This window comes from Bactrocera dorsalis, chromosome 5 (genome assembly GCF_023373825.1).
Source record: "Bactrocera dorsalis isolate Fly_Bdor chromosome 5, ASM2337382v1, whole genome shotgun sequence".
Lineage (NCBI taxonomy): Eukaryota > Metazoa > Arthropoda > Insecta > Diptera > Tephritidae > Bactrocera > Bactrocera dorsalis.
Window position 1 is genome coordinate 28,742,930 of NC_064307.1, and position 25,175 is coordinate 28,768,104.

Here is a 25,175-nt window from a genome sequence, read left to right on the forward strand (position 1 = left end):
ATTATGTGCGCTTGCCACACAAGAAAGATAACAAATGTGTGGGAAACACGCGAAACAATGCACATTTTTAATTACAGCAAAGACTTTATGTAAATCTTCATTTCGTTCGAAGAAAAGTAAAAACTTGCTAAATGAATGGATGGGGCGGCAGTGTTCGAGCGTTAAAAATAGGTGAAATCGTGGGTATTCAAAGAAAATGCGAGTTTGCGCAAACAATTTTGCGCGGAAATTTTTATTTTTATTGCAGCGTACGCATTGCTGCATAATTGTACATTTCCCTTAGGTCTATCAATATGCAGAAAGTGTAAAGCGTATTAAAAACCTTATAAAAAGGAAAAGGGAAATTTTGATTTCCGCGCATCTTAGATTTCTAAAGTAGCAATTGTGTTGTGCAGGGTGAGAACTACTTCCACACTATTCCTATTCAAATGCAAATATCGAAGAAAATATTTGGTCTGTGGGTTTTCATTTATTACCTCTTTTTGAAGGCATGTACATGCAAATCTGCACCTATTTTTTATACTATGTTTGTTATTTATTTCATTCATTTTATCACATGATAGAGACAAGTCACACCCATTAAGTTCCACAAGCTAAACGTTGTCGCATATTTTTTAATTATTTAATACATACCATAATACGAAATGCCAATTAACGGCAAAATAGGCAATACCGCCTATGCTCGTCTGGGTAATTGTAAAAGAAGTCAGCCGCCAATGTTGGGCCAAACAATATAACTAGCAAACATATGTACATAAAAGTGTCGATATGGCGCCCACAATTGAGCGCAAAATTGAACACCGAAGTGGTTTTGCACAAGACACTTTCGAGTGTGACTTGGAATTTGCGAAATGCAATAAGTTGGCGTTGACAATACTAACTGGCGAACATCGAAGCCGAACAGCAATGGCGTTGTGACATTGTGAACTATAAATGGTTTTGCAATTACGCGTAATTACAGCATAGCAGCATGTCCACATACATATATATATGTGACATCAATAATATGTGGGCATTATGTGTTTTCAATTCGGTATATTCAAAATCGACTTGTTATGTGCCCACTGTCATTCTAGCGTACATTAATTTATTGTGCTTTTTGTTTCGTAAGTGTGAACGCACATTTATCCATTAATACATACAAACGTACATATGTAGTCTGTTACTCACCTTAAAACAGTTTTGCATTTTAAAACTCTTCTCATTCAGCTGCTCGACGCGCTCAATCTCCGACAATGGTATATCACAGATGGGTTGTTTGCCCTTTGATTTGGCATAGCTGAGGGTTTTTGTGGTTAGACGAAAGTAACGCTGCTTGAAACGCCTACGACCGAAACGTTTACGGCCCTGTGGATATTTCGTCATCATCCTGCATGTGCGAAAGTGTACGTGAACATAATGTTAGTGATAAAATTTGCATTTAGGTGCGTATATACAAACACATGTGCGGTGTATTATATAGATAGATAGATAAGAGTAAAAACGAAAAAAAAAAATTAGTTATAAACTAAAAAAAGCCGAGATAATGAAAAGCGGCCAACGAAAGTACTAGGCTCAAATAATTATTAAAACAAATTCATATTTTAAATTAACAAAATATTAGGTTGGCTATAAAAGCCAACTGCACAATTAATATGAATTGGTAAAAACGGATAATGCGAGAAAAAATTAAAAAAAGTGACATGTCACTGTCATGAAAATTTAAAATTTAACTTAAAAACATTCAAGAATCAACGGTAAACTCATTAAGCTGTAATATAGTTGAAGAATTATTGAACAAATATTTTAATTATATTATTTTAAAAATTTTATTTTTTATTTTTGTTTTAATTTACTGGTCAAAATTAAATTATTAAGTAGAGGAATTTAATGCAAAATATAAAAAGATAATATAAGCTTTAGAAAAACGAATTAAAAATGATTATAGTATACGAAAAGTGAAAAAATTTCGAAACTAAAAACTATGGACCAACTTTAATGATTCGTGCAAGTATTTTGAATAATCCTTACCCATCGCTATGTTAGTAAATTTTTTAGTTACGTTGGAAATGCATTTCACATGAATTTATATTAGATGTTAGCAAGGATTTAGCGTTGATTGCGTTGAAATGGTGGTGGTAGTGCAAATGTGTTTATATTTGCCCGAAGATAAGAGAACAAAGCGAAACCGTATATATGTATATATTAGAATATGCCAGCAGTAGACCATAAGCTTTAAATTCATTTATTGTTTTTCAAAAAATATGAAACTTACCCCTCTTTAAGTAATACTGGTTCGAGTGTACCATCTGCAGGGCACACAACTGGCAACAATATATTGGCTGCATCTCCTTGCAGTCGACAATCCTCGCCTGGTGTGGAAATCACCTCCAAGAAGTGCTTAACTGCCGTCACATGCTTCTCCGTGTAGAAACGCTTATACAGCTGACCGGTGTACTCTTCCTTGTTTGGCTGCTGTGAAGAACGTGAGCTCACCAAATTCCCAAGTGATTGTATCGTTTTCGAAATGAGTGTTAACGTACGATTCGTTTGGTGATCCTATACGCAAAATATATAAGGTTATAAATAATGTACGAATAAATAAAAAGTTAAATGCCAATTTATAATAAGTACTCACAAGTGGTTCTGACGTTAAATCGAACAACTTTGGACCCAGTATGGCTGGTGCAAAGAAACGTAAAAATATGAAACCGGATACAACTGAGTATCGCACTTCATGATTACGTGGGAAATGTCGGCCAGCACATTCGCGCAAATCGTGAAATATCTGACAGAGCACCTTCGGACAGCGCTCCGCACTTTTCGTAATTGCATCGAATACACGTTCAACATAAACTTGCAGGTGATTTAAATTTGTATCGACTGCTGACCGATCCTTAACTTTGGATGGATCTATTTCGCAGGGTTTCTTCTCCGCCAATATTTGGGCGAGCACCGGTCGCAGTGTTTGATGTAGATAAGGCAGTCCAGATAGTCGCATAGCTTCGTCCATCATCTTCGAAACAAGCGTATTACCGCGAAAAATTGTCGTTGGATCAGTAAGGTTGGATATTTCATAGTCAGCCAAAGCTTTGATAATCGATGCAATGCGGCCGGTGTGCGTGAAGAGTCTCACCAATGGTTGCGCCATATCCGTCTTACACGACACTAGCTCACCTAGTATAGAGACGGCGGACACAGTGATAGGTCGTTGGTCGACCGACTCCAATAGCAGGTTCATTAGGTCATCGTAGGTTGCCAGCGGGAAGACATGATCAGCAGTATAAAGTAATTTGAGGCGTAACGTACCGATCGTGCTGTCGCAACTGAGTCGTGTACCAGGTGGGGTAGCACATGAACGCGGTGTGGACGATAATGAACGATTCGTTGCACTGGCGGAGCGTGGTTGTAAAAAATACCACGCTGATTGTTGGGCGACGATTTGTTGTTGCTTACTTGAAATGGGTATTTTTACTTCACCGAGGAACACTTTATCGGCCATGCCCGCAGAATTGTGCCACAAAGCAACGGAAATCTCACAGAGTTCAGCACCGTCGAGCGGATAAATTGTATAACCCTTATTGGAGTTCGTTGTACTGGCATCATGATGTGAGGAAATCGACTTGGTTGTCGAATTATCAGCATCTATACGGTGAAGAAAGTACACCGTCTCATCGAATTCCGGATTAACGGTTTTCTCACGCACTTTTGTGCGTCTCGTCACTTGCCGTTTGTTCGCATAAGTCGCAGTAAATATAACATACGGATCACAAGTGCCATTCTTTTTAGCCAAATCAACACATTCCAAACAACGGACCGCAACACGTGCAAAACGCATAGGCATCACATTCTTCCAATTCGTGCTGTGCTCGTTATGCGTGCCGAATAGGCCAGGTGATTTTAGGGAACCACGTTGTATATTACTCAGTTCACTATTCTCTTTGTAATCATTCAGATGCGCCTGATGCTGGTGATGATGATGGCTAATATCTTCGATAATGTCACTGCGATCATAATCGCTAGGTCGTATTAGGTTTATACGTTGCTCATGTACTGGCAACTCATCATATTGCACCTCAATGTGAGCCATACCCTGCACCTCGGAATCCGAATCAACCGGTCGCAATGCAAACCAATTATCCTTGTGATTGTACATATGCAGTTCTTCGCGTTTAATCGCTATTTTGCCAATTGGTTTGTCTTGTTTCATATGTCGATCACGATCCCACACATATATGGAGAGATACCGGAAGCGTCGTGGTATTTTGAACTGATACTCCTCGCCAAAAAACGGCGCCAATGTGCGTTCGATGGTGGGCGTGCGACAAATTTCTTCCTGATCAAGTGCGATTGTGCAGTAAACATCGCGTACGCCTTGTGTGCTGCAACTGGTGTTCGCCGCATTGCGACTGCTCAGGTTCTTAGCTTCTCCTGCAAAGATAAAATATAGATATTATTTAGTATTTGATATTGTACCAGAGATGTGGTGTTATACATATTTTAAATATAAAAGTACAAATCGATTGTTGTTTTCTCTCCACTTTCGATTTCAATCCTATTAAAATGTGTAGATGATCTGTTTATCATTCGAAGGAAACGCAAATTCTTAAATACATATTTAAGACGAGTGCAAAGTAAATAAATTTGTATATTTCTCTAAAAAAAATCGATAAAGGATGAAGTATTTTGAAAATCCAATACGTATGACATTCCTTATGTACATACATATGTATGTGTGTATATTTGTGCCTGTGTTGATAAATTTTTTTTTGGTAATAAATAAAAATATAGTATATATATGTACATATATGAATACGAAAAAAAATCAAATTGTGCACGTCACATGTAGGCTTTTCTTTTTAGCAAAGCGATTTCGAATAATTTCCAAGCAAAATGTACACAAACATTCATGTACTAACAACGCGCCCCACGCGCCTCTGAATTAGAACACACAAAGTAGCGTATTTACTAGAATCTAGCCACTTACTCACACCCGCCAGGCTATGTCATCAATGGCCAATGAAATCGAATTCCACCACGCCTTATGACCTTGACGTGCCTGCCTGCCTGCCAAGCGTATAACTCATTAAATGTTTAATAAATATTAAACACGAACTTGTAGAGAAATCAATGAATGAATGAAAATGGTAGTGGCATGCCTAACTTTTTGGACAAGTGCCCAAAACTAGCGATGGCGGTAAAGGCGCAAGTTATTGCCGGGCCAACCCTCAAAGGCAATACGTAAGCACATTATGGTAGATACATATCGAGCACGCATACCTATGTATATACTATATGTATTACGTGTATGTCTATATAGTTTAGGAAATATCAATGTGACAAGGCAACCGAATGTTGAAAAAATAAACCTACTGAAAGAAAAACATATGAAAATGCCGCAAGCAGAGGAAGCGAAAACGTGACTTCCTGCCATTCATGGCGTTGACGATGGATATGCCGGTATTGGCACATCACACGCATATAAAGGCATTGTGCCGATGTTGTTTCAGCGGAAAGTCAAAGTCATTCATCGGACGACAAGGCAAAAGGGAATGAGTACAACCGCAGCGTATAAGAATTTGCGAAATACAACATACATATGTATGTACATACATACAAACATGTGTGCATACAAACTGAATATCGTAGCAAAGGTCGAAGAACAACCGAGCTGCGGTACATAAGAATATGTATCCAGTATGGAGGTATATATGTACATATTTGTTATATGTATGTGATTTAGCAGCGCGTGGCGTTCAACGTAATACCTGAGCGGAAGTGTCATTAATTTTACGACGGAGACGACGCAGTGAAAGGGAACCACATCTGCTGACTACCATTCTGAAGAATGGCTTGTATGATCACACTATGGTATTTCACACTTCCTTCCATTGAAACTTAGATCCAAATGTATGTGTTTATAGAGTTTTTTTATTTTTATTTTAAGGAACATACTTATTTTAAATACTATTAGAGTAGTAGAGTATGTTGTTTTTTTAATATAAAAATATTTAAATAAAAATAAATTTTCAATTTTCCAGCGCTTTTCATTTAAAAACATTTGCATTTTGTATTTTCAGAACAGAAAGTTTGGCAAACGCTGCCAACAAAACTCATTGATAAGAATAAACAGTATACTATATAGTACATGAATGAAGTGAATTTCACCCATTGAATGGAGGTACGTACAGACATTTGTGGGTGTTGCGTTAACAGAGGCAATTACTTTATTTTGACGTGACATTCCACTCGCGCAAAAAGCGCTAAGAGTGTGGGGAGAATTGAGAGCCCGTGTTGCCCGCCATTCAAGAAAATTGCCAGAATATCAGCAAGAGCTATTACGAAAACAGTCAATAAGCGCTAACGTAACAGTATACAATCATATGTACATATATATACATATATATGTAAAGCATACATAGAATTATTTATGTAGATTTGTATGTATGTATAAGCCCAAATATGTGGGCATTCGTTCATTCGTTTGTGGGACGAGCGAATACTTATGATATCGAATCGCCTAAAGCACCGTAAAGCCGGGCAGTAGATAAGAAAAACAAAAACTGCAACAACCACGTCTAGGATAGTGAATGAAAAAATAGCAACTAAGCGGAAATGAAGTGCAAATAGCAAATCAACAAATGAATGAACTGCAAATACAAGGGAAACGAGCAAAATAAAATAGAAAAGATATGCTAAGTATGTGCTTAGTGTGAGCGCAAGAGTAATCTTATCATTTAGACTGCGATTAGTGAATGCCACCAAAGGAATGTTGTATGCATACGTTGATAGGAACTTATGAGTATATACATACATATGCATATAAATATATATGTAGATTGATTTACATACAAACATATATTGTATATATAAATCTGTATTTATTTGAAACAAAGCAGAATTGTTGTCACAGCTGTTTTCAGAACGCGCAATGAGTTTATAGAGTGTAAAAAAAGAGTGATAAGTAGCTGGCGCAAGCAATTCACCGACTTCAATAAATTTGTAGTATTTTATAATATTTTGCAAAACATTGTATCATATATCTTATCCTTTAATCATTTTATTTTATGGACGTCTGTTTCCGGGTGGAAGTCCCACCCTCAAGCCACTCTGCAAACAATAATTTTAATCGGCACAAATACAATGACTTGAATCGTATACTAAATAAGTATATTCGCCTTATCAAATGTGTCCATAAAATAAATCATTTATTTTTTAATATTTATACCCTGAACAGGATATATAAATAATAATATTCTTGCCATGAAAGTTTGTTCTTCTTTATTGGCGTAGACACCGCTTATAGCCTTGACAGACGGCAGCGTTAATACGTATTAACTGCGCACTTAATCAGATCCAAATTTGTAGGTGACAGACGTCAATTATGCGAGTTAGAAGCTCTTGTCATTTTTATAATATTTTCAATGAAAATGGATAGAATATAAACATTGCCGTTGTTAGCCGACCAATTTGTATAAAACCATTTTTTATAACAAAACATATCAACACGTTATTTTTAAAACTGCATCATAACATAAAACTTCTTGTTTTAATATTGAAAAGCTGGTGTTTGTTTTTCATTCACAATAGATTAAAATTGGCCATTCCTTAAAATATTGTCAACGGATATGCAGCTAAATCTCTAAAATTATGATAAATGTAATTAATCCGGATTAACGCTGTCGTCTGTCAATGCTATTACGGATTATAGCCGATGAAAGTTGGGATCCTATAAATTATACAAATGAGCAGCGCGATGAGCTAAGTCGTCTGTATATCCGCGAACTAGTCTCACAGTTTTTAAGATATATGTATGTAGATCTGAAATTTTGCACATGTTTTTACTTTCCAAGGAGCTGCTCATTTCTCGCACCTGTTAAGGGTATTATAGCTTGAGTATAGCCGAAGTTTTTCTTACTTTATTTGCGACATTCCTAAAATACTGAATGAAATCATATACCGTAAAATGAATTGCAACTCAATATTATACATGACAATTTAATTTAAAATACATATGTATTTGTGAATGAAAATTTTCACGACCACTACTAAAAAAAAGCTTTTATTATATCTAATGCAGACAAATATAAATTGCAGTACTAACGTAATTATACACATACTCATACCGACATATAATTTAGCTTAATGATATACAATGACGATTTTACTACAAAATGACTAAGCGAAATTGTGTTATCAAAGAGGAAATCGTGCAAATTAAAAACTTCAGAAAAGAGCGGAAAAAATACAAATAAGCAGCAAAGAATGAAATTATTGCTTGATTGAAAGGATGTTGAAATGACAATTCACTTTATCACGGTTTATACAATTTTTAAACAATTTGTATAATAAAATAAAATAAATATCATTCATAGTGTCAATATAATGAGATAAATAGTCAAAAGGAAAGAATAAACCGAATAAAAATTAAATTATGTACACATAATTTATTGCTTATCTTTCATTACCGGTCGGTTTGTAAAAAGCGGACACACGCTCAATAAAAATTCCGACAAAGGAGTACATACACCTAGTTAAAGGCACAGATGGTATACGATAAACGAATAAAATTTTAAACTTCGATTGCCGCATTTCTAGCGAAGTTCGCTAAACGAATGCTGAATCAATAATTTTGTTTTTGCAAATTTGCATTTTTCATTTAAATTTTCATTATCATTGGGTACACATCACATATGTATATTTACATATGTATGTATGTACATGTGTATTTATGTACGATATGTTGATGTATACGTTGCGTATAAAAAAAATCAAAAAGCAGCGAAACACAAGTAAATATTGTTAAACAGAAAATAAAATAGAAATATGAATAATAGTTATATTTACTTGACGGTAGCGAATCCCGGTAGCGCACGGTACATACATATGTATGTAAGTATGTAGAAATGTAAATAATGTGCGTGTAAAATCTTCATATAATTTTATTTGGTGGCAGGCACCACAAGTGTGTGCCCGTTAAATAAATAATGGCAAAGCGAACCGCCGCAGTATTCATTATACACGTAAAAGTTTGATAATGGATACTTAGTATATTCATTGTTTTCATAAATTATACGCAACATGATTCATATACATATAAAATAAAAATTTTAATGAAGTAGTTTAACAATTTACAGTTTGAGAATCGGAGACTAATGTTCAACAAAAATGTTCGCGATCGATCATGATTTAACACAATTTTATTCGACAACGACCACGCCATTTTGCTTTTAATTTTGTTCGATAGAAAATCAAACCATTTTCTTTAGGATAAAAACCTGATCAATATTATCTATAAAATGAGAAAGTATCACAAAAAAACCATAATATCGAAATGTAGTTCAAGGCAACTGATTGGAAATTTCTTTTCATAGCATTGAAAAAATTCTCATTGGATTGTTTAGATGTTCATAATGATTATGATTCATTTACTAATAAATATTTATTTTACCAAATACTATATAAAATATAGCAGTATTTGCTATTTGAATTTCTTTAATAACATCCTTTATGGAAGGCAAGTGGATTATAGTTGCCGCTTTGCTCTTGAACAGTGTTTTAATTTTGATATTTGATCTACTATAAGTAATAAGGGTTGATAATATTTAATAATATCTATACACAATTGCCTGTGGGAACCAGAATATATTCTAACGTCAAGTACAATTTGGTATTTTGCTGTGGATCGACAGCTGTGCACGAGATATTAAAGCTATTTTATATTTATTGTTATATAGTATGAACAATTTTGATCCATGAGTACCTGTAGGTTAGGTTAATCTGGTAGACCGATGAGCCAACACATTTTAAATGAAAAAATTAAATTAAATAATAAGTAAAAATTGTATTTAACGTTGCATTGTGTTTTCTTGATGATCAAATATTGCATATGTACATATGTACAAACCCTAAACTCTATTCGTATGAGCAATATAATATAATAAGTTACACATTATGAAATTGCGGTGCCGCAATTCGCGCGAGTTTATGTAACACGAGTGCTTTTATGACTTTCGTAAAAAATTCTATTCACAATTCACTTTGCATTTCGCAATGACAGCCTGTCGCCAAATATGGTGTCTCAGCAAAAATAAAAAAATAGTAAAATAAAATCACAACAACAGCAATATATGGTAGTAGTTAGAAGCAATACCAGCAGCAGCTTACAGTAGTGGCAATAACGGGCAGAAATAGTTTTGATTAATGCGAAAAGGAAACTATTACCTTACCAGCTGCTCAAATGACACTTTCGTATTTGCTATGTTTTCTTTTTCACCCAGTTCGTCCGCCTGTTACATGGCATCGTAAATGTAATATACATTGAAATGTTTTTTTATATATAACTGTTTATTTTTTGCCTTTTTTAATAGCATTCCAAACATGTGAGTGGTATGTGTCTCCTTCAAATGTATTTTATCCAGCAAAAACAACAAATTGCCAAGTTAATCAAGTCGCTTCATTTGGACGCCACTGAAGGTTATTCGAGTAACACAAACGAAATTGTACGAATATTTTTTTTTATGGTTTATAAACATCTTTGTATTAAATAAGTAGCGAGTATGAAGTGACTCGACGAATAATTTGCTTATAATTGCCATGCAACCAAGTTGAGCAGTTTTTGACACACAATACTTTTTTAATGGAGCTCTTTTAGTTAGTAATTATATTTTCGAGCCTAATATGATTAATTTTGATAGCAGAATTAAAAGGGCATTATATGAATTAAGTGAATAAAACTTTCTACAAAGTCAGTTGCAATGCAAGGTTAATAAATATACCCCATTACATTCTAATATAGGTCACTGTATCGTGGAGAGAGATATGAAACAAAGTTTTTGAGGATACTTATATTTGGAATCAATTAGGGCCAGGTTCCTCCAAACAATTTTGAAAAAATCGAAATAATTTTTTTTTTGGTCAGTCAGTGATATCTGTGTCAAATTTCACATCAAAAACTTTCCTTGAATAACTTTGACGGAAGTGATTTTTTTAAAAAAGTTCTGAGAAACTTTTTGTTAAGGTTCAATTTCCTACAAAAATAATTCGGTGCCGCAGTAATGTATCAATTGGTTTCGCAAAGAAAAAATTAATTACAAAAAGTACGAAAACCCCATGTTATTTATCGGGTTATTATCAATATTAAGAGTTCATATGGGTTTCATAATTCTTTTTAGGGCATTTACTAAAAATTTTGAGAGCACTGCAGACTCAAAAATAAATTTGGGAAATAGCGGACACCCTAATATGTATAGATCTGGTCACTGTTTCTTCTTATCTTTCCGAGAAGATATACAACATCTCGCGAATTACATAGAAGCTATTTTACCCTTCCGTAAAAGACTGTGCCAAAATTCGTGAAGATATCTTGAAAAGTTCTTCATACAACTTCTTGATTTTGATGGGTCAGCTTATTTGGCAGTTATATTTTATTATGAAACAAGAAAAAACGTTAACTTCGGTTGCACCGAAGCTAAATACCCTTCACAGGTGCATTTCTGTTAGTAACTATGTGTTCAGTTTGGAAGCTACATATATGCTATAGTAATCCGTTCTGAACAATTTCTTCGGAGATTACATTGTTGCTTTAGAAAATAATCTCTACCAAATTTCGTGAATATATCTGGTAAAATGTGAAAGTTGTCCATACAAGAACTTGATTCCGATCGTTCAGTTTGTATGGCAGCTATATGCTATAGTTAACCGATCTGAACAATTTCTTCGAAAATTACTCTGTTGTCTTAGAAAATAATCTCTACCAAATTTCGTGAATATATCTGGTCAAATGTGAAAGTTTTCCATACAAGCATTTGATTCCAATCGTTCAGTTTGTATGGCAGCTATATGTTATAGTGGTCCGATATCGGCCATTCCGACAAATGAGCAGCTTCTTGAAGAGAAAATTACGTTTGCAAAATTTCAAAAGGATATCTTAAAAACTGAGGGACTAGTTCGTATATATACAGACGGACGGACAGACAGACGGACATGGCTAAATCGACTCAGCTCAACATACTCATCATTTATATATATACTTTATAGGGTCTCCGATGCTTCCTTCTGGGTGTTACAAACATCGTGACAAACTTAATATACCCTGTTCAGGGTATAAAAAGTGAAAAGAACATGTACAAAATTTCAGATCGATACCTCAAAAGCTGAGGGACTAGGTTAGCGTTTATACAGACGGCCATGCTGAATTGGCTCACCACGCTTGTATGCATATAATTTATAGGGTCCTTCTGGGCGTTAAGCTTCATTGCAAATATACGTTGTTCGGGGTGTAATTTTAGTGTAAGTCGAACACTCATAAACGTTTTCTCACTGAGCACAATGTATTTAGAAAAAGTTTCGAAGCTGCCAAAGGTGACTTAGAAATGCAAAGAATAAGCATTATGGTGAGTAATTTTTAATATACCTGGAACATTTTATACCAAACAAGAATTAATATTGCTTGACAGATGCAAACTACCATTCCAAAGGGTAATAGTGTAGCTTTGATTTTGTAGCATAGATAATATACTTACTATGGTTAGAAAGCTGGAAGGAAACTATAATTGATGAGTGAAAGATGGGAAATAAATGAACTGAGTAAACTGCAGCTGCAATGATAATAAAGAAATATCGGACGTAGAAGAAAATAGTTGTATGCGTACTAAGAAGCAATCGATGAGGGCTAGATGAATAGCAAAACGTGTTACTATGACTATTACTATATGATTTATACTACATACGCGCATATAATCGTACATTAATATTTGTATGTATGTTACATGTGTTCGTATCTCTGATTGATTTGAAAGGAGAACGTAAACCAATTCGTAAAATAGTTCAAAAATAGCCATTCTAGTTAACAACTAGGTATTTTTCAATTGAAAACCAAGCGTTTCCAAATACAAGATGTATTATATTAAAATTATTAATAAGAAAGGAAATTTGATTTGAAATATGAAGAAATGCATAAAAAAGGTATTAGTGTCATACATAATACCCTCTTCTACTGTATTATCCAAAAATAATGTCAAACGGTACACACATTGTCACCTTTTTGGACGTTAATGCGTATAACTCGTTGATTCTTTATGAATAAAGCCAAAGAATTTTCCAGCAGGGTATGGATGCAAGCAAACTCTACTATTGTACGTGTGGATTAATGTGTGCGGATGTACTAGGTACAGGTTTAATATACTCGTACAAGTCGTCTGAAACGATGTGTTGTAATAGGCGTGGGCCAGCACACTTGTACAAAGTGCAGTTAAAACGAGTATGTACATATGTATCGAAAGCAGCTTCATTAGCTGCATCATCATCAACGGCAACGGCAGCACCAACAGAAACAGCAACAGCAACGTCAACGCCATGCCCGTTTTATGACTTTAGCGTAAAGTGTATTGTACCGCTGCAGCCGCAGCAATAAGACCGGAAATTGAACTTGGTTCATACACGTACTCACACACACACACACAAATGCACACATAACACATATGTATGTATACATCTGTATAACCAAAATGAAAAAGAAGCAACACTGCAATAGCAATAAAGCTGGTGTATCAACCGGTGCAGTTAGTAAGTAGAATGTATGGATGGTTTACCTGCAGGCAGGCAGGAAAAGAAGCCGGACCAACAACCAACCAATACTACTAAATATATACGTTTATATTTATACATAAAAAAACACATGTGCTAGCACACATGCTAAGAGATGATGAAGATCATGAAGAACAGTGCTCATTCTCATTCAACGGCAGCGTAACGATTGACCTGCAACGCAGCCGGCCGATGGCAATGTGTGATGTGTACAGTTTGATTTGTAGCAAAGCGAGAAAAAAAATATTTTTTCTAACCAATTTTTGTTTGGACCAATGACCAGTAAGTTGCTTGTTCGCTAAGAATGAGCCATAATTTAAAACAGTGGACTTATTTCATCAAATGTCCAAGGCATGATTAAGATAGAATAAATGACGGTAGAAGGCAAGTAGACATAAGTACATACGTTTCATGCAAATAAGTCATCGATTTTCCAACAGACATGGTATTTTAACATAACTATGATGAGTAATGGTATTGCAAATTATTATAAAATTATGGTTCTGCGGCTTACCACTGATTCTGAATTACACTAAATTATATTATGCGATAAGGAGTATTTATCATTAATATTAAAAGACTTTGGCCAAACAATGAATGAACTTGTTTATCCTGAACAGAATATATTAAGTTTTTGACGAAGTTTTTAATACCCAGATTGAAACGTTGGAGACCGTATAAAATATATATGTACATATGTAAATGACCAGCATGATGAACACAAAATTTTGACAATGAAGCAGTAGGATAGAAATATTTTGTTTGCGACTGATCTATTGGTCATATATTATTATGGTTAAAATTAGTTTATATAAAATATTTACAAATAACTTCTTTAAAATTCACCTCTTAAAATTTAGGTTAAGAAAAAACTTAATAAATTTCTATTTGTAGAACCAATTATTTCTGAAGAAAAAATATACAAAATCAGCCTTCTTGTAAACTAGGCGTAAATAAATCATTCCCTTTCAATTGTGCTATTGTGAACTTCGGCAAGTTGTCACATACAATGTACATATGGTTTTGTTTTGATTTAGTGACGTAAAAAAAATGTAAACGTATATAAAGGGTGATTTTTTAAGAGCTTGATAACTTTTTTTAAAAAAAAAACGCATAAAATTTGCAAAATCTCATCGGTTCTTTATTTGAAACGTTAGATTGGTTCATGACATTTACTTTTTTAAGATAATTTCATTTAAATGTTGACCGCGGCTGCGTCTTAGGTGGTCCATTCGGAAAGTCCAATTTTGGGCAACTTTTTCGAGCATTTCGGCCGGAATAGCCCGAATTTCTTCGGAAATGTTGTCTTCCAAAGCTGGAATAGTTGCTGGCTTATTTCTGTAGACTTTAGACTTGACGTAGCCCCACAAAAAATAGTCTAAAGGCGTTAAATCGCATGATCTTGGTGGCCAACTTACGGGTCCATTTCTTGAGATGAATTGTTGTCCGAAGTTTTCCCTCAAAATGGCCATAGAATCGCGAGCTGTGTGGCATGTAGCGCCATCTTGTTGAAACCACATGTCAACCAAGTTCAGTTCTTCCATTTTTGGCAACAAAAAGTTTGTTAGCATCGAACGATAGCGATCGCCATTCACCGTAACGTTGCGTCCAACAGCATCTTTGAAAAAATACGGTCCAATGATTCCACCAGCGTACAAACCACACCAAACAGTGCATTCTGGTTGCTCTTCACCCCAAATGCGGCAATTTTGCTTATTTACGTAGCCATTCAACCAGAAATGAGCCTCATCGCTGAACAAAATTTGTCGATAAACACATTTCGAACCGAACACTGATTTTGGTAATAAAATTCAATGATTTGCAAGCGTTGCTCGTTAGTAAGTCTATTCATGATGAAATGTCAAAGCATACTGAGCATCTTTCTCCTTGACACCATGTCTGAAATCCCACGTGATCTGTCAAATACTAATGCATGAAAATCCTAACCTCAAAAAAATCACCCGTTAGCTAATTATGCGACCGTTTTAGTTTAAATGCGTGTTTTTATTTTTAATTATATATCGTACATACATACATATATTTTAAATAAATTAAGCAGATATGTATATTCGGAAGTATTGGTGTACATGAAGGAATGATTTAAAAAAAATTGAATGATCCCACCAAACAGCGAAAAGGAAGAACGACTGCCCTGCGGATGTAAACTCGGCTAAAACCGCGTAAGCGGTGGCTGCGCCAACAAGAAAGAAGGTTGAGTAGCAACTTTTTTCATTCTGAAATCGATTTCGATGGTGGCCTTGCTATTGGAAGAATCATGTAACTTCATTCAAAATACATGCACTTTCTCGTTGTTTTCTTTTAAAACTTTTTCTTTCCGACCTTTGTAATGACCAAAAACGTCAACTATGTTTTGTTTTAGGCGTTCATATAAAAAGTTTTTACAATCAAGTAAATAGTTAATAAATTTTATCGATAGTTGTTCACAACTAACAATTTTATGAACAAATTTCAAAGATTCGCGTGAAAAAAATGCATTAATTTTTAGGGAAAATTTTCGAATACGGGAGCTTTTTTCCATGTGAATTTCACTATAAGAAAAATTCAAATTTAAACATTTTTCCATAGCGAATGGTGTTCATGCGAACTTTACGATAAGTCTGAATATAAAAGCTAATAAAAAGTGGAAAATACAATCGATTTATATTAGATTATTAGTTATTGCTAGTTAATATGTGGGAATTCCTTTTTTGGCGAGCAATTACTATAAAATATAAGTTATTTAACCTTATCACGTATAACTACTTAGGAATTCAGTGATAGAATATTAAAGATTTTGTCTGAGGAATTATGCGAGTATGTTCTAAGTAGCAATAACAGTAATTATCATATTTTGCACATATTAATATAAGAAATTCCCTAAGTCATTTATTAATACAGCTCTCAAGCAACCCTTTACATACTGATGCCTACATATGGATGTATGAACGTTTGACTCTTAGCTGAAGATATCTTCATTTTCATGACTGTATCTAATTGTATACATACACATGTATGTATGTAAGTATGTGTGGATGAGTTTGATTTCCAGGAACAGGGGATGCTGATGATGCAGCACTTCTTTTTTGCGTCACCATGGTGGGCTGCCCAACTCAACTGCGCACGTAAAAGAAAACTATCAGCTTGCAAAAATGAACTGAATAATAGAACTTCAGCGACAGACAAAGCTGTAAAGTGAAGATTCAGCGGAAGAAGGAGGAGTAAAAGAACACGTTCGCGTAAAATGATTCAATGTGTGCATGCGCATACGGCAACCGAAGCCGAAGCACCAGGATGTAGCTTTGGTCACATGAAAATAATACAACAATAACATCAATAGAAAACGAACAGCAGCTACAACAATGACAGCTTCAGCAGCAAGAAGATATTGCGCAACACCGGCAAATTTCCATCTGCTTTTGCGAATCAAAAGTTATGCATGTTTCCGTTTTAGTTTGCTGTTACCCAGGGCGAGCATTCAACCTATGTATAAAAGTATATAAAAATATGTATATAAAAGTTCACTTTGATCTTTATTTGATTTTTCGAGCAAACGTAACTGACTTCTTAGCTTAGTTTACTTTTAAGTTTTGGTATTTTTTTGATGTTTCAGAAATTAAAATAATAATGACGGTAAGCGTTTTACAAAATAGATTTGCTTTTGGTTTACTTTTTCTCATACGCAATCAAGATTATAATTTTATAAAAAAAAACCAGTTTTTCATTAATTGAAACTAGAAAGTCTGTGTCTGAAGAAATTTCACATTATTATATTCTATTAACCTCTAGCATATGGAGCAACGTGGTGGTATTTGCGTGCTCACAAATCATGAAATGTCAAATTTTCTTTTGCTTTCTTCATTTTTTCTTTAGACAAGCTAATTTTCAGACAAAACAAAAGCAAATGCCATCAACTATACAAACATTATCTACGAAATTTGCTGCATTACTAAGATTAAGTTTTTCAAGAGAAAGTGATAAAATATTTGCAAACAGCAAAAACAAAAGACTACTGTGCGTAAATTAACTTAGAGCCAACAGATAGACAGTTGGTGTAAACAATGAAAAATACCAGATAAACACTGCCGGAGGCCTATTTTACGCAAGCGATAAAAATATAACCACATAGGCACATAAAACACATCATGTATGACTAGAAAAGCTTATAAGAAATATATATAAATATATGTATCTATATATTTTTAGACAGAACGTGTTGAATTATTGTGGATTACGGATTTCGTATTTTAATCAGCTATTACATTTGAATACCTTAAAAAATGTTAAACTAAAAATACGAATTTCAAATAAGAAAAAAGTTTCGAATTTCAAATTTAAGCATGCTTTCTGCAAAATTTTAAATTTATTCAACTTTTTTCGAAGATATTGATTGCAAAGGGTATCGAAACGGTATGAACCGATCATTTTGATATTTCTTTACACTTTTCTTAAATAAAGTCCTGTGGTAATTAATGAAGAAAAAAATTTTTGGTAAAAGCTTCGATTTTTCAAGAGATTTTGAAATAAGAATTTGTCGCAATACCCGATTTTTTTGGAAGAGATTTTGAAAAAATCAATATTTTCTTGCTTTGATTATGCTAAGTTAGAGAATGTTTACATACATAAAGGAATTTGCAAAGAATTCTCTTTGACTTATAGCAACGTGCTGCTCTTTCTTATTACATCACCAGTTTTATAAACTAAAACTGTGCTAATTTCATAAAAAAATAGTGTCGTTTATACTACAAATTTTCCGTACTTACTAAACAACCCATAAACGCTGTGAGCTTACTTGTTATCAGCAGAGCATATTATAGTTGTTAGTGAGTTTAATCTAGTTAGATACATTTATGAGCGGTAAGCACGTAAATGTCAAAGGATCACTTACTTCTTTATACATATGGACATATATAGTTATGTATATATGAAATATACACACCCTGGTGGCGCAGCAACAAATAATGGGGGCCAAATTGAAAGTGGTCTCAATTACAGAGGAGCCGAGGTAGAGGTAGCACACACCGCACTTGTTTATTCTAGCTTTACTAAGCTGTGGGTATATGTATGTACAGTGTGTAGTTATTATATACATACCTATATACATATGTATGTAATACATTTTATGTGTTCGCTGCTTGTGTGCGTATTAAAAGTCAATTCTAATTTTAAGGTCAGCTACAGAGCTGCAGCGAATAATGCGTGCAAGCTCTAAACTGGGGCTGAGTTGAACCCCATGGGGTCAGGCGTGAAATAGAATAGTGCCGCCAAGCCGCAGCAATATGCAGGCATAGGAACACGGCTTACGATTATGATACTCATGCGGCACCGAGTACGGTAACACACAAATATACATTCGCATTTATTGTATTTCTTTACACACATATGGACAGCTGTGTTCATGGAAATAGCATTGCCGGTGGTTTCTAACATTAGAAAAGAAAAATCAAGTTAAAAATACAAAGTATGAACTTAATACCAATAACATTTAATTTAAATATAATTTTATTTTTTACTAACATGATTTATTAAAAAAAACTACAAAAGTTGCGAAAAGTTCACGAAAATTTTGTTGAAGCAAAAACAGAAAGATCTTGTTAAAATCAAAATTGTATGTAGTAAATCATTTAGATTCACTAATATTTGGTTGTAAAGTCTTAAATTTTTTTTTGCACGGATGTTGCATGGTGTCTATTAGATCCTGATATCGTCTCATAAGGATTTGAGCACATGCCTCCTTGACAACCGGTCAAAGTTGTATTCTATTTAATGGATTGCTGTTGCTACAACTCATTTAACATTTCCCAAAAAAATTTTGGATCAAATTAAGGCCCAGTACCTGCGCTGTCCTGGCCAGGACAGTCGTTGATCGATCCTTTCTGATGCAAACCACTCTCCTTAGCTAGTTAGATCGTATGGTCGTTATCCTGCCTGTCCAAATTTGGGTTTTATAGACATTTTCCAGCTGGCAAGTGATAACATAACATACTTAAACAGGTTTACATACCCCGATCGGTTCTTGATGCTCAGAGCACCATGTTTAAAAATTTTAGTAGTGTACCTGGAATGATCTTATGTGTTTGGTGTTTAGTAGTTTTCTGACGAAATTTCTTTTTAAATCCCAGTGCTCTTTCATTTTTAATGGATAGAGGAAGAAATTATTATCCAAAGAATCAAAACTATACTGGGATACAGAGGGATTCACAAAGATATGCAGTGTAAAATACAATGATAAAAAAGAGGATAAAGGTGATAAATTTACAAAAATCAATATTATAGGACAGACAGATTATACGACATTAAAAATCAATCCTTGGCGATCCTGAAAAATTATAAAAAAAAAATTAAATTGTCCCTTACTATTACAAATCGTAAGGTGCTATTTGAAAACAATTTGAAGTTAAGAAGTTCCTCGAAAGTAACTTCTGACGTAGAAACATGTGGCTGGAGTAATAAAGTTCGCAAAAGAATGTTTCTTTTGGCCATTTCCAATATGACGGAATGTGATGTGGACTAATGAAAGCAAAATTGCTCTTTTTGGGAGGAACCGGATCCGGAAATTGTAAATCTCTTAAATACAAGCAAATGTAAGGGGATTTTTTCGTTTTCATAATTTGAAATGTATATTTTTCCAAAATAATCATTCTTGTCTTGACTTGTCAATCAGAATATGTTAGGAAGAGTCTTTAAATATAAGAAGGTGTTACACTAATATTTTCATGAACACAACTGTAGATGTACAATACATATATACCCACATATATGTACGCAAGTAGTAACGAATGCGTAATTGTAGTGCTGATGAGTGCAATTATGACGCTGTCGATAATGATGATGAGCAACTGCGTGTTTAAGCCAACATATCAGGCAACAGTCGACATTACGAGCAAATGATTCGTGTAAAATTCTAGGTTTTCTGCATTGTATTTCTTTATTTTATGTAACTTTTTTTTTGTTAATATTGTAACTTCAGCAAGGAATAGTAGAAAACTCAAAGTCAGAGTCAATGTTCGTGCACGACGACTGAAGTGTAGACAAGCCGACTCGCCAACTTAGCTTGACTTAATTCCAGCTTAGTTTATTTCTATGAAGACGTGCTTGCGTTTTCTCTTGTTTTGCTTGTATCTTTTAGTTGACGGTCTTGTTGTTGTTAACATGCTTGTACTTTTTGTGATAAGTTGTATAACAACATCTTAGTTTTTGTAGCTACTTTACACAATTCAAGTAATTTTCTACGCTTCTTCCAGCAATTGAAGTTATACCTTGCTTTTCTTTGAGTTGTGTCGTTCTAATGGTTTGAGGTAAGCTTTTTTAAAACAATTCTACGCTTGCGTTAATTACATACATACATATGTACATGTATAACAAAATATTGTTTAGACACATTGTTGTTGCGTGTAGAGTTCTTTGTTTTATTTTACTAATGTGAAGTTGTTAGACGTCGTCATTGCTGGAATAAACAGCAGCTGAAGAGTATTAGGTTCATGTAAATTGCGGTGGCGTCGTGGAGCAATTAAGAAGACTGGCTGACTGGCCAAACACCTGGAGCTCACCAATATTAGTGTATCTAGTCGCTGATGGAGAAAGATGTAATTAAAAGCACAACAACACAAATACGAGGATCCAAAGACAATAAAAGAAATACATCGACATACATGCATGTACATATATAACAACATTGCAAAATGGTATTGCACACAATTTAGCTAATAAGTGTAGGTAGGTGTTAGTTCAAATGAAAATATACAAACCATGGTGCGGAAAAAATAACTACTATACAAGTAGTATACAGAAAGATGCAAAGCGATATGCGCGACGGAAACGACTGCCCTTCTTAGAAATATTTGTATGTAGTTGCAAGTTTTGGCTAGATATAATTATGTTAAGCAGAACGAAAAAAATATTTAAAAAAAAGAAAAAAAATCATACATATGTACATATGTATTAACTTCCTCTGCGCATCTTCGTTCTGGATACTCTAACAGGCATCCAGAATAAAGTCGCGACTTAACATCCTACATCCTTTTCTCTTGTGGTCCGACTTCGACAGGTTTTCTGGGCTTGTTAAATGATTTTGATGACAAATAACTAACGCTTTGCAACCCAAAAGCGTCTGGGCAACAACAGAAACGCCAAAATAGTTCGAGCATTTACGACTTTTAAGTGTTTCATAAAATTTGAGAAAAGTTGTCAGGCCAAAGTTCATACATTTCGATAAATTGATGCCAATTATGGAAACAGAGAGAGACCGCATAGGACTTTAGTAAATGTTGAAGAAAATATAGCAGTCCAAGTTGAGAGGGTACACGAAGATCGTCGAGAGTCGTTTCGGTGACGAATACAGCTTGTGCAAGATCTAAAGCCGCTCCACCTTCCAAGCGACATCGCTTCGCTCTATGGGCTCTTGAAAAGTTCTAAAAAGAATTTTGTTCAATTTCAAGCTCAACAAGCAAAATTTCCGCATTTGGGACGAAGAGCTGAAGAGATTCAAGAGCTGTTATTTCATCCAGAAAAAACAATGGTTTGGTTGGTGGAATCATTGGTCTATATTTATGTAAAAATAATGCCAGTGAGAACGCAATAGCGACCTTGAACACCAATTATTTGATGCCTGAAATTGAAGCTAAAGATCTCCGAAGTCAAAACTTATGCGGACAATCCCTCTTCGATTCAGGCCTTGGAGCAAACAACAAAACATCACGCGTGCCATTCACCAGTTACCAGTCGAAATGCTCGAAGTAGTCATCGAAAATTGGACCCAAAGAATGGACTATCTGAGGCGTAGCTGCGGTCAACATTTGGATGAGAAAATCTTCAAAAAATAAATGCTGAAGAATGTTTTTTCGATTGATATTAAACATTTCCCATTAAATTTGAAGTTTATGTGTTATTTCATTAAAAAGGTAAGGAACCTCGAAATTGGTCACCCTATAGAACTGAACTTACTGTTTTGTTAGGCATTAAAATCTTGAAATGTAATATTACATAACCAGATTGACCTTAATCAATTGGTCGTTTTCACGATAAGATGAGTGGAACCATAAAAGTTCATACATACATACATTGAAAAAAATACCAGATAACTGGTAAAGTTTATTTTTAACGTCAGTTTTTTGCTTAACCAACAACTAAAGTTACAATAACAAAAATACAGCAGTAACAACATCCAAAATTCTTCACTTCAAACAGTAAGTAATAAAACGTTTTATTTTGTGTAAACTCAGCCAACAATAAAATTAAATATATGCCGTTTGCCATTACCAATTTGGTGTGCTACAATAAAAACAACTAATATAGTGCTGATGACAGGTTTGAAGCCACTATTCAACTGGTCAGACAAAACTACAATGAAATTATAAAGGACAGTGGCTGCAATTAAAACAGTTGCTTCTGGTGGCTGCTGCTTGTTTTGAGCTTTTAATTAATTACCTTTTAGAGTAAATTGAGTTTTTACCACTTTACGCTTGCTTCTGTGCATGCTAATGCTAACAATAAGCAACAACATTTACAATACATATATTTTATGTTGTTATTATTATTTTTTTTTTTTGGTTAAAAATTTTATGTAATTTTTTATCGCTACTGTCTAAAGTTACGCTAAATGTGTACTGCAGACAACACCAAAAAAGTAAAATCTTAGAAAAGCATAGAAAACGTTGAAATTATGATCATAGCAGCAACAATGACAAGCGTCAACAAGTCATTTCATATCAAACTCTAATAGTTGGGTGGTTTGACGCACGCACTTGCGTCTGCATGTGTTGAAATCTCGCTTGGGTATTATGACGCGCTAGGTAACAAGCCGCAAACTTACAACTGCACACAACTGTGTTGCCCACAATTAGTGTTGTTGCCAACACAACCGACTCAACCGCTGCTGTGTGGTCTGCTCTCCTGTGGCCGATTTGATATGAACGCGACTAAGCTGGTACACCGTTGACGGTTAAGCCCTTTTTTGCGGTCATATGAGACACATAACCATGACTTGTAAGTTTAAGAGCACTTGAAGGCGTGAGTGCGTTGTAATCGAGCACGAGATGCGTCGGTTAGGGACGCAATAAATTCGTCATACAATACTTGACAACAGCAACATGACAATAAATACAATAAAATAAAAAAGTTCAAATATACTTTGCAGTCGCTCCATTGCGCTACTGACCAAATTTGCCTCCTGCTCTGTCAGCATTGAATGTTTATAAATGTGTGTTGCCTGTGCACACTATTGGCTTTATGTCCACAATTGGCTGCCCGCATGACTAATTGTGTCAACATTATTGTATTGAACGGAATTATGTTTTTTTTTGTATTCAATATCTTTGCGCAAGTTTGTAAAAATCAAAGTGACTCATATGAATTCAGCCAGGGTATTTTAACGTTCTTAAAATCAAGTTGTCCTATTTGTTAATAAGAATTATTTTAATGAATTACATGTAAGTATGTACAAGTATGTATATCGTAGAGGCAACGAGTTAAAAATAGTAGTGATAGCGATAAGACGTACAAATTTTGGTTGTATGACGTACAAGATTAAACACGATAGCAAAATGAAAAAAAATCCAAAGCACTAAAAAATAAGACAAAATAACGCTTTAAACGCCGGAAAACGTGCTGGCGGGCGGAATACGATAGGATTTTATGTATAAAAAATTTACGCAGGTAATAAATATAAATATTTGCGTTGCAAATTACCTTTGAAATAAATATTTATTGGCATAAGATAGTATACATTTTTGATTGCTAAATGGAAAATTACAATTATAATATCGCAATAATTACATAAACTAATAACAAAACTTCTTTTCATTAGGAGTGTTTTTTACGTGGCTACCATTATACTCGTATATTGCCTCCTAAAAACTTATAGACTTGATGAATTTGCATTAGTATAATCATTTAATACCTTTCTTTCTTTAAAAAGTAAATGTTTTCAAAATAAAAGTTTTTTTATTGAGTGTTCTCTCCTAAAAGCATATCTCTGTCTATATTTTTTTGTTTAAAAATAAAAATTGGTTTAAATTTTTTACAAAAAAACATGATGAATTGAAATCTTTTTTAATTTATTTTGAACGTTTTTTTCCTTTATTTATTTCTAAATTTTGTAAAAATAATTTTTTGTATTATTAAAAAATTCAATTAATAAAATTTCCGAAATATAAGACATTTGGTTTTTTTTTTTTTAAACTTGAGTGTTTTGTTCAAAATTTAAAGCAAATCGTTGTGATGACCTAATTGGAAATACAGTCCTCCATTTAATTTCTACAGAAAGTCTAATTTCACTATATCAATAAATTTTTGGAAAGACTCACTAAAATGTTTGCCGATATTCTAACCTCATTCCATTAGCATGAAATAATATGCATATGTAATAATGTATGTATGTATGTATATTTGGATATTTGCAAATACTGCTTGATTATTTCGCATTCTGCATAATCACATTACTTTTACTTTTGTGTGTGTTTTATGCATACACTTTCGAATTTTTTATTTTTGCGCAGAAATGTTTTATTTTTTTAATTCCAAAGAACCAAACAGTAATGTATTAAATATTTGTTTGAATCATGATTTTTCATACGAAAATTGTGATAAAAATGTTATTAAAAATTCCCCTATGT

General features: G+C 34.1%; 1 protein-coding gene across 2 annotated transcripts in view; it reads right to left on the reverse strand.

Moving 5' to 3' along the window:
• Positions 1-25,175, reverse strand: part of LOC105225021 (GTPase-activating protein) — a 36,916-nt gene that overhangs the window by 5,741 nt on the left and 6,000 nt on the right. For both annotated transcript variants that reach the window (XM_011203322.4, XM_049456989.1), the window contains exons 3-5: positions 2,618-4,410; positions 2,255-2,538; positions 1,171-1,369 (exon numbers count right to left, since the gene is read on the reverse strand). In XM_011203322.4, the coding sequence (XP_011201624.2) occupies positions 1,171-1,369; positions 2,255-2,538; positions 2,618-4,410 (2,276 nt within the window). The remainder of the gene's footprint in view (positions 1-1,170; positions 1,370-2,254; positions 2,539-2,617; positions 4,411-25,175) is intronic.